The sequence below is a fragment of the Scylla paramamosain genome, chromosome 19, assembly GCF_035594125.1.
Source record: "Scylla paramamosain isolate STU-SP2022 chromosome 19, ASM3559412v1, whole genome shotgun sequence".
Taxonomy (NCBI): domain Eukaryota; kingdom Metazoa; phylum Arthropoda; class Malacostraca; order Decapoda; family Portunidae; genus Scylla; species Scylla paramamosain.
The window spans coordinates 14636142-14650536 of record NC_087169.1 but is presented as its reverse complement, the minus strand read 5'-3'; the positions used below and the strand labels follow the sequence as shown (position 1 = coordinate 14650536).

At 43.7% G+C, this 14395-nt stretch overlaps 1 protein-coding gene across 1 annotated transcript in view; it reads right to left on the bottom strand.

The window, feature by feature from the left end:
* Positions 1–622: 622 nt before the first annotated feature.
* Positions 623–14395, bottom strand: part of LOC135109690 (laminin subunit alpha-1-like) — a 58034-nt gene continuing 44261 nt past the window's right edge. Inside the window, exons 3-6 of the mRNA XM_064021246.1 lie at positions 13030–13224; positions 4126–4368; positions 1417–1581; positions 623–710 (exon numbers count right to left, since the gene is read on the bottom strand). Coding sequence (XP_063877316.1) covers positions 1531–1581; positions 4126–4368; positions 13030–13224 — 489 coding nt within the window. The 3' untranslated portion in view covers positions 623–710; positions 1417–1530. The remainder of the gene's footprint in view (positions 711–1416; positions 1582–4125; positions 4369–13029; positions 13225–14395) is intronic.

Below are 14395 nucleotides of genomic sequence, written 5' to 3'. Positions count from 1 at the left end.
AGAAATGGATCAATAAGAGATAATCCCACGCAGGCAACCTGGATAAAAGAAGACACACTGAAGGCTTTGCTGAATAAATGGGTCAAATATTCAAAGACAGTGTGAGACATGAGAATCAGGTTGAGAAATGAGATGAATAAAGTTTTGCTGGGATAGCCTTGAGTTGATGGGTAGACAGAGATGAAAGGAGGCATGAGGAGTGTTTGTCACGCAGTGGAGGATTTTTTTTTCATTGTTATTTTTTTATGTAAGATAGGTACGGCAGCGATGAGATATGACAATAAATAAACAAGAGTAAATCTGAAGGAACGTGAACAAATAGCTTAATGAGAGAGAATTCCAGTGAGTCGAACATAAATAACAGTGGAAAAAGAAATAAAGATGTGTGCATTTATAACACGCTAATTATGAAAGAGAATACATACAAAAATAAATGTGGCTTAATTACAGAAAATTTGGCGAATCAGACACGAACAAGGCTGGGCGTGAAGGAAGACGACGAAAAAAAATAGTTAAACTGGACAATCTGGCGAAGTAGACTCACAAAAGTGGAAAGAAAACGAGAAGGATGTGTCTGTTTGCTACTTACGCCGCGTGACAATAGGTAAGACAGCCTTCTCACCTGACTGTCCGTCTCACAGTCGTTGGCGTGACCATTACACACACACCTGCCTCCTATGCTGATGTCCTTGATGGAGTAGAAGTAACGCCTGTCCAGAGAGAGAGAGAGAGAGAGAGAGATGAGAGAGAGAGAGAGAGAGAGAGAGAGAGAGAGAGAGAGAGAGAGAGAGAGAGAGAGAGAGAGAGAGAGAGAGAGAGAGAGAGAGAGAGAGTTAGATTAACATGATAAATCAAAAACAATTTGCCTTAGTGACAACATTTCTCTTCCACACACACACTCACACATACATACAACGGCTGAATAATTTACGCTGGAATGAAGTCAAATTACAACACTGCTGGATTATTTATGCACGCTGAGCAACACTCGTCCAGCTCTCAATAACAGGATAATGAAATTCGAGTCATTAAAAAAAAAAAAAAAAACTTTGTGAATGATAATACAGGAGGTACATATACATTTACATACAGACTTTGAATAAATAAGCCCATACTAAAATTACAGATAACATCATAATTACACAAATAATAGATTGAGGTGTTAAAAATGTAAAATGAAGAACCATCGACGAAATAGTTCAGCGCATGAATTACGAGAACACGTTAATTCCTGTGATTAATGGCGATAATTTATTCTGCCATTTTTTTTATTTTTATTTTCTATTTGTATGACAGATGTTGGGAGTAATTTTGATTTATAGTCCACCCCTCTCTCTCTCTCTCTCTCTCTCTCTCTCTCTCTCTCTCTCTCTCTCTCTCTCTCTCTCTCTCACACACACACACACACACACACACTTGGTCACAGAAGCGTCAGACTGCGATGGGCGTCCCTGCAGATCCCCGTGCAGTGTTCGTATCTTCTGCAGCCTCAGCCTCACGTATCGAGCCTCTGTGAAAGCCCGCAGCGCATCAGACGGGCCAGATGCTCCGGGCCGGCCCGTTCACCAGGGACGTGTGTATCTGTGGAGTGGCAGGGAATGGTGAGACAAAGGACTGTCTTCTGAAACATTTTCGCGCCGCACCTGCACTCCATTCCAAAAGCCTTTTATTGAAGTGCCACGGGTTTTTATGGGTGTTTCCTATGGTTAGTGACATATTAACAAGATTTCTACATTATTAACATAAGAAACACGCTTGAGAATCTGCCTAATCACATCTGTGGTCTTGAGAAGCAGTCGTGGTGAGAGGGATTTCAGAGTACGGGCCGCAGGAAGGTGTGGCGAAAAGTGGTAAGATACGACGTGGAGAGGCAATGTGTGGCAGGGAGTGGCAAGGCATAGGAAGGTATGGTTGAAGTAATAAGACACATGGAAAAAGGAGTGGCAGGGCGTGGTAAGACTTAGCAAGGTGTGGTGGGAAGAGGTAAGACACGACGAGGAGATAGATGTGGCAACGATGAACGGTGAAACGTAGGAAGGTGTCGTGGGAGCTGCTAAGATAACGATGTGGAGGCAATGTGTGGCAGGGGAAGGTGTGGGAAGGCCTCCTACACTCGGCTTCTTAATTAAGACATTTTGCTGCATTGTATTTCCACATTTTAACTAATTTCTTCATTTGTTTTCGTTTCATGCTATATTTTTTGACCTAGTTTCTCCTTGTAATCTCCTGATCTATATATCCATGATGTTTTCTAAGTTCTTTAATTTGAACTATTTCTTATAACTATTTCTTTGATCAGATTTCGTTAAATTGTTTTTATGCTTTGTTTTTTTCCCTTTCCAAAAATATCTAATTTGTTATTTTTAATACTATATATTTTTTTTTGTTTCCCTCATCCTATTAATTAACAGCAAGTGGAGGAAAAAAACTGATGTCCGATGCTTCTTCATCCCATTATTACATCCGTGCCTTGCCCGCAAAGGTTTAGTTTTATGGACTTCATTTTTACCTTATACATGAAGCAGCATTTCCGCCAGCTCGTACTCCTCCCTTTGCTTGCTTTAATTGACCTTCCACGTTGACAAACAAGAATTTTTCAGGGTACATTTTCAATTTTACTTATCAGGGTACACATTTCGTTCCCTCTCAATCCGCGGCATCATATTGACCTGCTCAGTGCACTTTTCACATTAAATTACGCAAAGGTTTTTACATTTTTCATTCTGGTTATACACTATTTTCCTCCCCTTACCAAATACATCCTGTTGATCAGCTTACCTGGACTATTTTCAAACAAACTCTTAAAAATCCGAATGAGTGAGGAGACCGTTGCCCTTCAGCATTTTTCTCCTTCTAAAACCCGGATGATGAAGGTCCACTTATTTAATAAAACACGTAACGAGGCTATATTTTTTTAAAGACACCCCTAAAAAACGTGATGAAAGTCCACTGATCTAATGGAAAATGTAACGAAGCTGCATTTTTCAAGACCCGTAAAACGCATGTGAGGAGGCCGCCGCCCCTCTCCAGGCAGCACATAAGGGTACTACATATGACGCTTAAGTTAATCCCTCTGGCGGCGGACATCTTGATTCCACTCCAACGGGATGAAGACAAGTGGACGCCTGAGGGGAGGTCCAGCGAGAGTCCACTTCTCCTCCACTTTATTAAGCCGCTTTTCTCTCTCTCTCTCTCTCTCTCTCTCTCTCTCTCTCTCTCTCTCTCTCTCTCTCTCTCTCTCTCTCTCTCTCTCTCTGACGTGTACGTGTGTGTGTGTGTGTGTGTGTGTGTGTGTGTGTGTGTGTGTGTGTGTGTGTGTGTGTGTGTGTGTGTGTGTGTGTGTGTGTGTTCATAATTAAGATAAGACAATTAAGAGACAATTTCGTAAATAAAATACATAAATACACACTCTAGGAAGTAAATCAGCAATAATAATAATAATAATAATAACAATAATAATAATAATAATAATAATAATAATAATAATAATGATAATAATGATAATAATATAAAGAAGAAGAAGAAGAAGAAGAAGAAGAAGAAGAAGACACAAAGGAGTATACGTATAAAAGAAAAAAAGAACCAAGACAAGGCACCACTGAATACCTTGCAACTCCAGATTAAGAAGAAAACACACGGAAAGAAGCTTGTCATTCAGGAAACAAAAGAAAGCGAGGAAAATGCGAGGCTAAGCTGACAAGAGCAAAGTAATGTAATAATGAAAGAAAGAAAGAAAGGAAGAACCAACGCAGGAAAGAAAGAAAAGGAAGAGAAAAGAATGGAAGAAAGAAAGAAAAGAAAAAGAAAAGAAAACCAGAAAAAAGTAAGAATGAATGAACGACCCACAGTAAAAAAATAAAAATTAAATAGAATAGAATAAAAGAATAAAAACGAGCTCTGAAAAAATAAACAGAAAATGGAAAGAAAGAAAGGAAAGAGCGAAACACCCACCCACTTACCCCCACACACACACCCACACACACACACACACACACACACACACACACACACACACTTACCCTAACCCCATTCCCACCCCATCCCCCAACACACACCTTCGTCCCTCTCTCCCTCCCACACGCACCTTTCTCCTTCCTTCTCCCCCACCCTCTCACACAGCCTCACCTCTCCTCCTTCAAGCGGGTTCAGTCTGGAGAAGTATGAGGTGCAGATGACCTGAGTGTCGGAGGTGTAGGTGGGGCGGCCACGGGTAGGGGGCACTCCGAAGGCCGCCAAGCACTCAGCGTCAGATAGGGCGTAATATTGCCACGGTTGGAACTTGCGGCCGTCTAGGGAGCGCTCCAGCACCCAGTTACCGGGACGCGGGGAGATGACACTCTTCACGATGACGTAGGCCACCTGGTACACCTGCGGGAGGATTACAGGTGTGAGGAGTTGGTAAAGGGTGTGGTGGGAGGGATGGGAGCGTGAAGATTTACCTGGTGTGTTTAAAAGTGAAGATGTGAAGGCTTGTTTAAGAGTGACGATGTGGGAGTGTGCTTAAAAGTCAGGATGTGGAAGCGTGATTAAAACTGAGGATGTGGGAATGTGATTAAAAGTAAGCATGTGGGAGCGTGAAGACTTGCGTGTTTAAAGTGAGGAAATGAGAGAGTGGTGACTAACGTGGCGTGTTTCAAGGTGAGGATGTAAGGTAAAGGAGAAAGAATAAAGGTGAGGGAAAGCTGGCAGTGTGATGAGATGATGTAGAGGGGAATGGGAGCGTGATGGGAGCATGAGGACCTAACTGGCGTGTTGAAAGTGACGGTGTGAGGAAAGAAATAAAGTGAAGGTGAGAATAACATGAACACATACCTGTGGGAAAGTTACAGGTATGTTGTAATTTGAGACATGAGTTGATGAGTTGACATACCTGGCGTGTTGAAAGTGAAGGGAATGCAAGGTAGATATTTCTTGATGGAAAATGAAGGACTAAATATACTCAGATTGCAAGAAATGTTAATAAATAATCCAATAATCCACTCTAGCAAATCTAAAAGGAGTTGGGAGGAAAAGAGTAATCCAATTAGTACTTCACGGACTGACTAAAAATAATACGAATAAATGAATAAGTAAACATCAAGGACGCTGTGTATCCACTCGAAACAATCAAACACACACACACTCACACACACACACACACACACACACACACACACACACACACACACACACACACACACACACACACACACACACACACACACACAAACACACCATTTGAAATATTATTCTTCGTACCATGTGTGTTGCTGACATTACTGCCGCCCACCCACCCACACACACACACACACACACACACACACACACACACACACACTACTCTGGTCGGGAAAACGTATCGTAGTGAAAAATGGAAAAAGTTGACAAAGCTAGGAAACTTCATACCGAACACTATACTAGGCAGGAGGAAACAGTCTGAAAGGAGCGCACGCCAGCCTTCCCGGAACCCAAATAGCAAGTAATATGCGGAACTTTACTGCATCCAGATGAACCATTTCCAATTTTCTTCTGGGCTGTGTCGCTCTTCGTTTCCCACCTCGCTGGGCGGCGCACACACACACACTCTCTCTCTCTCTCTCTCTCTCTCTCTCTCTCTCTCTCTCTCTCTCTCTCTCTCTCTCTCTCTCAGGGAATTACAAACCAGACGCGAGATGGCTGGTGGGATTTTAAATTAAGATGCATTCCACTACGGCACTTTGCGGGAGGGGAGGAGGAGGGAGGGGAGGGGAGGGGAGGGGAGGAGAGGGGAGGGGAGGGAGGGGAGGGGAGGAGTGTTCTGTAACTGAGGAGAAACTGGAAGCACGCTATTATTGTATCCATATAAGGAAAACACGAAAACAATGGTCAGATGGTGGTGGTGGTGGTGGTGGTGGTGGTGGTGGTGAAGGAAAGGGCTTAGGGGAGGAATGGAAGGTAATGGGAGGAATGAGGAAAGGGAGTAGGAGGACGAGGGGGAGGAGGAGGAGTGACAGGTGCCTCCCACAGTTCTAAACACTAACACCTGTCAGGGAATCATTCTCTTCCATACAAGGTTTTCCTCCATTATCTTCCTCCTTAGACCCTGCCGCTCCTCTTCCTCTTCCTCCTCCGCTTCCTCCTCGTTTTCTTTTCTCCTTCCCTTTAACACATAATATTTATCTTCTTTTCTCGTATGGTGTTCTTTCTCTCGTTTCTTACTGTGTCTTGCCTTACCGTGATACGCATTTCTCTTCCTTCCTCTTCCTCCTTTCTTGTTAACTTTCTATTTATGTTCTTCCTCGTACACACTCACTCGTGCCTTCCTTGCTTCCTCCTCCGTGGCCAACATTTCTCCAGCCTAGCAATTTACACTGTCCCTTTCCTTTTCTCAATGGTCGTTTTTGCCTTATGTAAACCTTACCCACTTTTCTTCCTTCCCTCTCCTTCCCCTCCTCCTCCTCCTCCTCCTCTACAGGCAAACACACCACGCCCTCAAACAACACTTGATCCTCAGAAAACAAGTCATGGTTACTCTTGTTTTATTTTTATTTCTTTCCTTTTTTTTATTATTTAGTATATTTGATCTTTTTTATTTCCGCCTCCACACTCACACGTCGTTGAGCTTTCACAGGAATAAGCTCACAAGGATGCTATGTGAATGTGAAAGGGGCATCAAAGCTTTCCCTCCTCTTCCTCCTCCTCTTCGTCTTCGTCTTCCTCTTTCTAATGCTGTCTACCTATCCCCTCGAGGCAACCTAAGGAATCTCTCTCTCTCTCTCTCTCTCTCTCTCTCTCTCTCTCTCTCTCTCTCTCTCTCTCTCTCTCTCTCTCCCTGAAGGTGTATCGTATAAATCATCTTGTGTTAGCATCAGGACCAAATCAAGGTGAATCTTTAACCCAACCCAACTGGTACTCAATGCTAATGAAACAGACAGCCAACCACGCCAAGGTGCAAAGAAAAAGAGAAAAGAGAAAAGAGGAAGAAGAAGAAAAGAAAAAAAAAAACTATCATGTCAACATTTGTAAGAGGAGTAAAAATATGTTGTATTTAGTTTGGTCCTTGTAAATGGAATCAAAAGAGGATCGTACTACACACACACACACACACACACACACACACACACACACACACACACACACACACACACACACACACACACACACACACACACAGAACTCTAGTATAACAGCAAGAAAGTCGTATTATGAACCCACTGCAGTGAAAAAAAGAGAAAGAAAACGAGGGCAAAAAAATTAACCAAAGAAAACGTATAACAACAAAGGCAATGACACTGAAGAGAGAGAGAGAGAGAGAGAGAGAGAGAGAGAGAGAGAGAGAGAGAGAGAGAGAGAGAGAGAGAGAGAGACAAACAGGTCAAATTGCCATGTTCCTCATAATGCCAAAAATTGCTATAATGACCTAACATGGCCTCTGTTGTTCCCTGATGATGTTCTGTGGCAAAAAGTGGAGTCAGAAAGAGAAAGAGAGAGAGAGAGAGAGAGAGAGAGAGAGAGAGAGAGAGAGAGAGAGAGAGAGAGAGAGAGAGAGATTCTTGCGTGCATTGAAAGTTGTAGGTCACACACACACACACCCACACACACACACACACACACACACACACACACAGAGAGAGAGAGAGAGAGAGAGAGAGAGAGAGAGAGAGAGAGAGAGAGAGAGAGAGAGAGAGAGAGAGAGAGAGAGAGAGAGAGAGAGAGAGAGAGAGAGAAACTCCAGAGAATTTCCGTTGCAGAAACATAACCTTTTCTCACATTACAATATTTTTTCCAACAAATTACAGTTTTAACTTGTGAAATGATCCCCTGTTTTTTTTTGTTTTTTTATCCCCGGAAGTTTCAAGCAATCTTCCCTGCTGTGATTTTTTTCCCCTCCACTCTTAAATACAAATTCAAACGAGAAACTTTTACATAAAAATATTTCTCACTGGTCCTAATTTCTCGACTTGCTTCTTCTCCATTTCCCACGCTAATTACGCCCTTAAAATTCCAGCCTCGTTTTCTATGTAGGCAGGTGTTTTGTCAGGAATTCACGTGTTTTTTTTTTTTCCCGGTTCTCAACACCATTCCCGAGCCAGCCGTATAGTTGTGGGTGCGGGATAAATTTTCCAGCGGCATAAGTATTTCCAGAATGGCTGCGTACTTTTCAGGTGGTGACAATTTTTCTTCCAGGCTCTTATTTACTTTCACTCCGGCGGCGTTACGGTCGGGTGCGTCACCGGGAGGGATGCACGCACGGACACACACACACATATACACACACACACACACACACACACACACACACACACACACACACACACACACTCACGTCACACACACACACACACACACACACACACACACACACACACACACACACACACACACACACACACACACAGACAGACTAATGCATACATTACAGAACTTGGAATAAAAGTGTGCGACACAGAGAGAGAGAGAGAGAGAGAGAGAGAGAGAGAGAGAGAGAGAGAGAGAGAGAGAGAGAGAGAGAGAGAGAGAGAGAGACTGTGTACTAAAAAAGAGTGTAGGAGTCAGTGAGGAACAACAAGGCACACACACACACACACACACACACACACACACACACACACACACACACACACACACACACACACACACACACACACACACACACACACAGCCTCTTCGAAACGAGTCTATTTATGGCAAGAAAATGGACGTTTCTCCCCACACCTGTCCTGCCTTAATTATGTACCCACCTGTATAATCCACCTACCTGACAGCCGCCTACATGCACCATTCCTACCTGTCTCCGCTGCAAATCAACCTTTTTACATACACCAACCTCTATCATTTACTCTCCCTTCCTTATCCTATTTGTTGACGTCTTTGTTTTTGCATGGTGTTTATATTTTCTTGTCCTATTATTAACCAAGATACACAACACTGCTCCTTAGTCTATATGAACGGACCCTTATTCCCCCACCTGTCTGTTAAGTATGGGTATTTGCGTTCTCTCCCTTCCGTCTCTTTTATCTCGTTCCCCTCACGTGATTCCCTGCTATGGTGCCTATCCCCTCATATAAGCAGGCAGCCTTCCCCTACACTTAAGCAGATAAGGTTCCCCAGACATCCACGCAGCTTATCAGTCACATTGCAGTGGTATAAAACTTTTCTCTACTCTTATTCTACTCGCATTCTTCTTTTCATAAATTTAAAGATATATTCACCCCTTCTGCATATGCATCTGTCAGTCTCCTTCCATTTGGTACTATCCTCAAAATTCTATCCATCTCTTTCTCTTCTCAGAACTTTAAAATATATATACAGCCTGTCCGTCTATGCATCTCTTGACCTCCTTCCCCTTGGTAAAAAAAATAATACCCATCAAGTTTAGTGTCTGCGTGCCAGCAAGATGCAGACAGGAATAGCACGGTAATGGCTGCCTGGTTCATGGTTCTATTTGTTATCAATGGTGCCTCTTGTGATGCTGGCACTGCGAGAGAGAGAGAGAGAGAGAGAGAGAGAGAGAGAGAGAGAGAGAGAGAGAGAGAGAGAGAGAGAGAGAGAGAGAGAGCTTACTTATTGTGTGTGAAAATTCTCTCTCTCTCTCTCTCTCTCTCTCTCTCTCTCTCTCTCTCTCTCTCTCTCTCTCTCTCTCTCTCTCACACAAAAAAAAAAAAAAGAAAAGGACAAAGACATACTTTCTTTAACATATGACCCATGACACACACACACACACACACACACACACACACACACATACTACCGCCCCCCAAACAAACACACACACACACATACACAACTAACATTATTCAATTCAACAAGACAATGAGCCACTATCGCCATTAGAAGCTACAACAACCACCACTACTACCACCACCACCAACACTACCACCACCACCCCCACCACCACACACAGCGCCGCTATCTCCTTGGTTCAGGCTCAGCAACAACGATTTAATGAGCAATGGCATCCTAATGGTGGGAGAGGAGGCTGTGAGGAGGAGGAGGAGGAGGAGGAGGAGGAGGAGGAGGAGGAGGCTTGGGAAGGTGTGAACGAGTGAGGAATGGAAGGAGTAGATAAGACGAACCAGGATTAGAAAGGGGATAAAGAGGAGACGGGACGGAAAAGGAAGATGAAACGGGGGAGGGAAATCCGCAAGGGAGGGAAAGGTTTATGGCACAGGTGGTGTTGAAATATGCAAGTGTGAGGCGTCTAGGGTGTGCTGGATGTATATGTGTGTACAGAGCCTGAGGGTCGTATGCTGAAACACTTTTGATCGCACATCCACTACTTTCAAAACCCTCTAGTTGAAATGACGCGTGTTTTCAAGGGTGTTCTTATGATTCCAGTGACGGATAAACAAGATTTTTCCATTATTAACGGGAGAGACAGTCTTGAAAATCGGGCTTATCACCTCTATGGCCTTTCAAAAGAGTCGTGGTGAGGGAGCAAAGCGTTTCTGAATACGAGTTTATAATAATTTACACGTTTTTAAGAGTGTTTCTATGATTCTAGTGACAGACAAACAATATTTCTACATTATTCACAGGAAAAACAGTCTGACAATCCAACAGCTCATCTCCGGGGCTTTGAAAATAGTCACAGTAAGAGAGCAAATAGTTTATGAATACAAGCCTTAAGATGCAAGGGTGAGGACACCGAGCGGAGGACATGGTGGAGCTGGGTACGTACGTATACGAGTACATAGAGTACAGTTGTGTGGTCTTTGAGGCGCCTTATGTGTCCATGTGATGTGCTGAGGGAGGACGAGGAGGAGGAGGAGGAGGAGGAGGAAAGGAAAACACTTAAATATCCTTCCTGTGACCTTTTAAAATATTCTTTGTTACTGACCTCACTGCCACACACACGCGCGCGCACTCACACAGGAAGAATCGCGTGGGTGCATTTCAAAGACGTGTTTCGAGCCGCACCCACACCCACTCACGCCCACGATGGCAGCAGCAGCACCAGTCACCCCGCCCACGCCCCGCACACCGTTCCTCACTCACTGCCGCCCACACCGCACGCCCATCTGCCTTGCTATGGTCAGGTTAGTAGGACAGGTGTCTGGCTCCTACTCCTACGTGTAAGTACTCTCTCTCTCTCTCTCTCTCTCTCTCTCTCTCTCTCTCTCTCTCTCTCTCTCTATGCCACTCAACAAACACAAGAGGCGTACTTATAAATATGTCTACAACCTTCACTCCCTGTCATTGTAATTGGTCTCTCTCTCTCTCTCTCTCTCTCTCTCTCTCTCTCTCTCTCTCTCTCTCTCTCTCTCTCTCTCTCTCTCTCTCACGCCCTTAGTTCAACATATACTAAATGAATACCTGTTCCTTTACCCATTCCCTTAATTGGACAGATGGTAGAGCCGAGGCGACGACAAGGCACTGACGAAAAATACACAAAACAATGGAGCATCGAATATACAGAATCAAGGTCGCGTGGCCATTGGCGGGGAGATCTTGGCGTCTGACCAATGGCGTTCGATTCCCTAATACTGGGAAGGGAGTGAGGGAGGCGGTGATTGGTGCACAGCGAAAAGGATAATTGAGCCTGATTGGTGGATGGAGATTACCGCTGCTTAGGGAATCAAAGCACATAACTAAAACAGCGAAGCACCATGAACAGATTTAAGGTGAAAATAAAAGAGATGTGATTTTTTTTAGGGAGGAAAAAGTCGAGGGAGGGAGATGGAACCTTGGAACTCAAACCCCTATTCTATAATCCTGCACAAATAAAAACAAACACCAAAACAAAGACAGGTCGATAGAGGCGGAGGGGAAGACAAACAGTGGTGGGGCACAGTATACATACACATCGACTCCAGATAACAGCGACCGCCCCTCTCTCTCTCTCTCTCTCTCTCTCTCTCTCTCTCTCTCTTTGTGTGTGTGTGTGTGTCCTGTCCCGCTTTTTTGCTTATTCATTCATTCGTTGTCTCTCTCTCTCTCTCTCTCTCTCTCTCTCTCTCTCTCTCTCTCTCTCTCTCTCTCTCTCTCTCTCTGAGATAACAAATGTTTATTTTTTTCGTGTCTTATGACTTTCTTTTTGTTATTAAATTTCTCTCGTTTATTTTGTTACCTTTTTCGCATCATTATTCTCTCTCTCTCTCTCTCTCTCTCTCTCTCTCTCTCTCTCTCTCTCTCTCTCTCTCTCTCTCTGTAGCGGGCGTGGTCATTTAGTCTACCCACACTTCCCACGCCCACACCCACGCCCACGAGACCCAATGACCCTTCTACTTCCTAATGGCCTTTCACTATCTTTTCCTCCTCCTCCTCCTCCTCCTCCTCCTGTTCCTACATCCTCATTACCACAGGCACAAGTTTTCCTGCATATATATATATATATATATATATATATATATATATATATATATATATATATATATATATATATATATATATATATATATATATATATACACACACACACACACACACACATTCGCCAAGGTTCTCCCGTCCCTATCCACTCTCTGTCACTGCCACGCTGCTCTCCACTCCCTTCTTCATTGTTACCATCATTATACCAAGCACGGGGCGTTAATGCTTCATGCAGGGTTGTTATGAGGCTGTAAAATAAGTTAATGGGAAAGGTTTTTCATTACCATTCTTTATTGTGTTCGGGTATTAGGTATTAAAGAAAGGGGGATGTGAAGTGTTTGTAATGTAATTGTTTATGAAAGGGGGGATATGAAGGTGTGTTTGTAACATTATTGAAAGTCTCTCTCTCTCTCTCTCTCTCTCTCTCTCTCTCTCTCTCTCTCTCTCTCTCTCTCTCTCTCTCTCTCTCTCTCTCTTACATATCTGCTTTTGTATTCTTACTTATATATTTTTGGGGGCTTATTCTTACTATATTCGCATTATTATTCCTTCTGATCATTATTTTTGTTGCTCTCTCTCTCTCTCTCTCTCTCTCTCTCTCTCTCTCTCTCTCTCTCTCTCTCTCTCAGCACCATCAGACTTATTTCAAGTGTCCACATCCGAAACTTATATCACTTTGGCACTCAGCTATCATCCTGGCACACCACCACCACCATCACCACCACCACTACCACCACCACCACTGCCAACAACTCTTACCTGCTTGAGATCGATGGTAATAGTCACCCATTCGTAGTGTCTCCCGGCGGCGAGTGTCGGGGACTGCCACCAGGAGTTCGTGCCGTCGATAGCGTTCGTGATTGGGTGTCTGCGGGACGTGTCGGGCGAGAGGGCGTCACATACCCCACACTGAGGCGCCCTGTTCCCCGAGTGGTCTGTCAGCTTGCAGTACTCCTGTGGGTGGGAGAGAGAGAGGGTGTGAATGTGAGTGTGTGGGCGGAGGGTGAAAAAGGATGGTGACTTAATGAAGATGGTGCGTGAGTTTGATGGGGATAGAGTGAATGAGAATGAATGGTGGGAACAAGGTGAATGAATATGGTGTGAGTGTTGGGGAAGGGGGAAGGAATGGTGAAAAAGTACAGTGAGTGAATGGTGAATGCTGGGGCAAGGTGGAGGATGAAAGTGAGACAGTATGGTGAGTGAGTGGAAGGATGGGGAAGTGGGGAAGGATGGAAGAAATATTGTGGGAAAGGATGGTGCTTTCATTCACTATCTTCTCTCACCAGAACAGAGAAGATAGTCAGGGATGGGGGGATGCAATCGGAGTTGGGAAAAAGGGTGAGAAAATAGTGAAAAGAGTGAGTGAATGGTGACAATAGGTGGAGATGGTGTGTTGAGAAGGAAGGTTGAGGGAAGGATGGTGGAGGAATGGTGAGTGGTGAGAATAGATGAAAATGCTGTGGTGATTTTGTTGATAAGAGGAATGAGATTAACATTACCATGGCAGAAAGGAAAAATAATAATGCAGAAAATGAATAGGTAGTTTCCTTATCAGAGTATTACAAAAAGGAAGATATACTATAGAAAAAAAAAATCATTATAAATTACTGACGGAACCAACAAACAAAACCTTTCATCATAGCATTCTGATACATTAGTTGCACAATGTAATATAACAACATACACCCTTGCAGTAATACGAAGTAAATAAATAAAAAATGTAATCAGAAAATACATTCACCTTTTTCCCGGTTCTTCTATCCCTGGTTCTTTTTTGAGAACAGCACAGAAGGCGAGATTTTATTTTCTATACATTTTTTCCTTGGCTGCTCTCCAAAACAAACAAACAAATAAATAAAGCATGGCACTGTAGCTTTAGATGTGTCACCCTAGCACACCCTAACACCTTTACACCCTAACACCACGAATTAAAGTCACACTGTTACACCCTAGCATCTTCAACCCCTTACACCACCAACATCTCTCACATCACTAGACACACATCACCCTGTCACCCTTGCACCCCTCACATCTACACCTCCCATATTATTCTGTTTGCAAGATCAACACTCAGGGTGACGCCCACACTGCCTATTTACAGTGGAACAAACAGCCGTTCATCGCC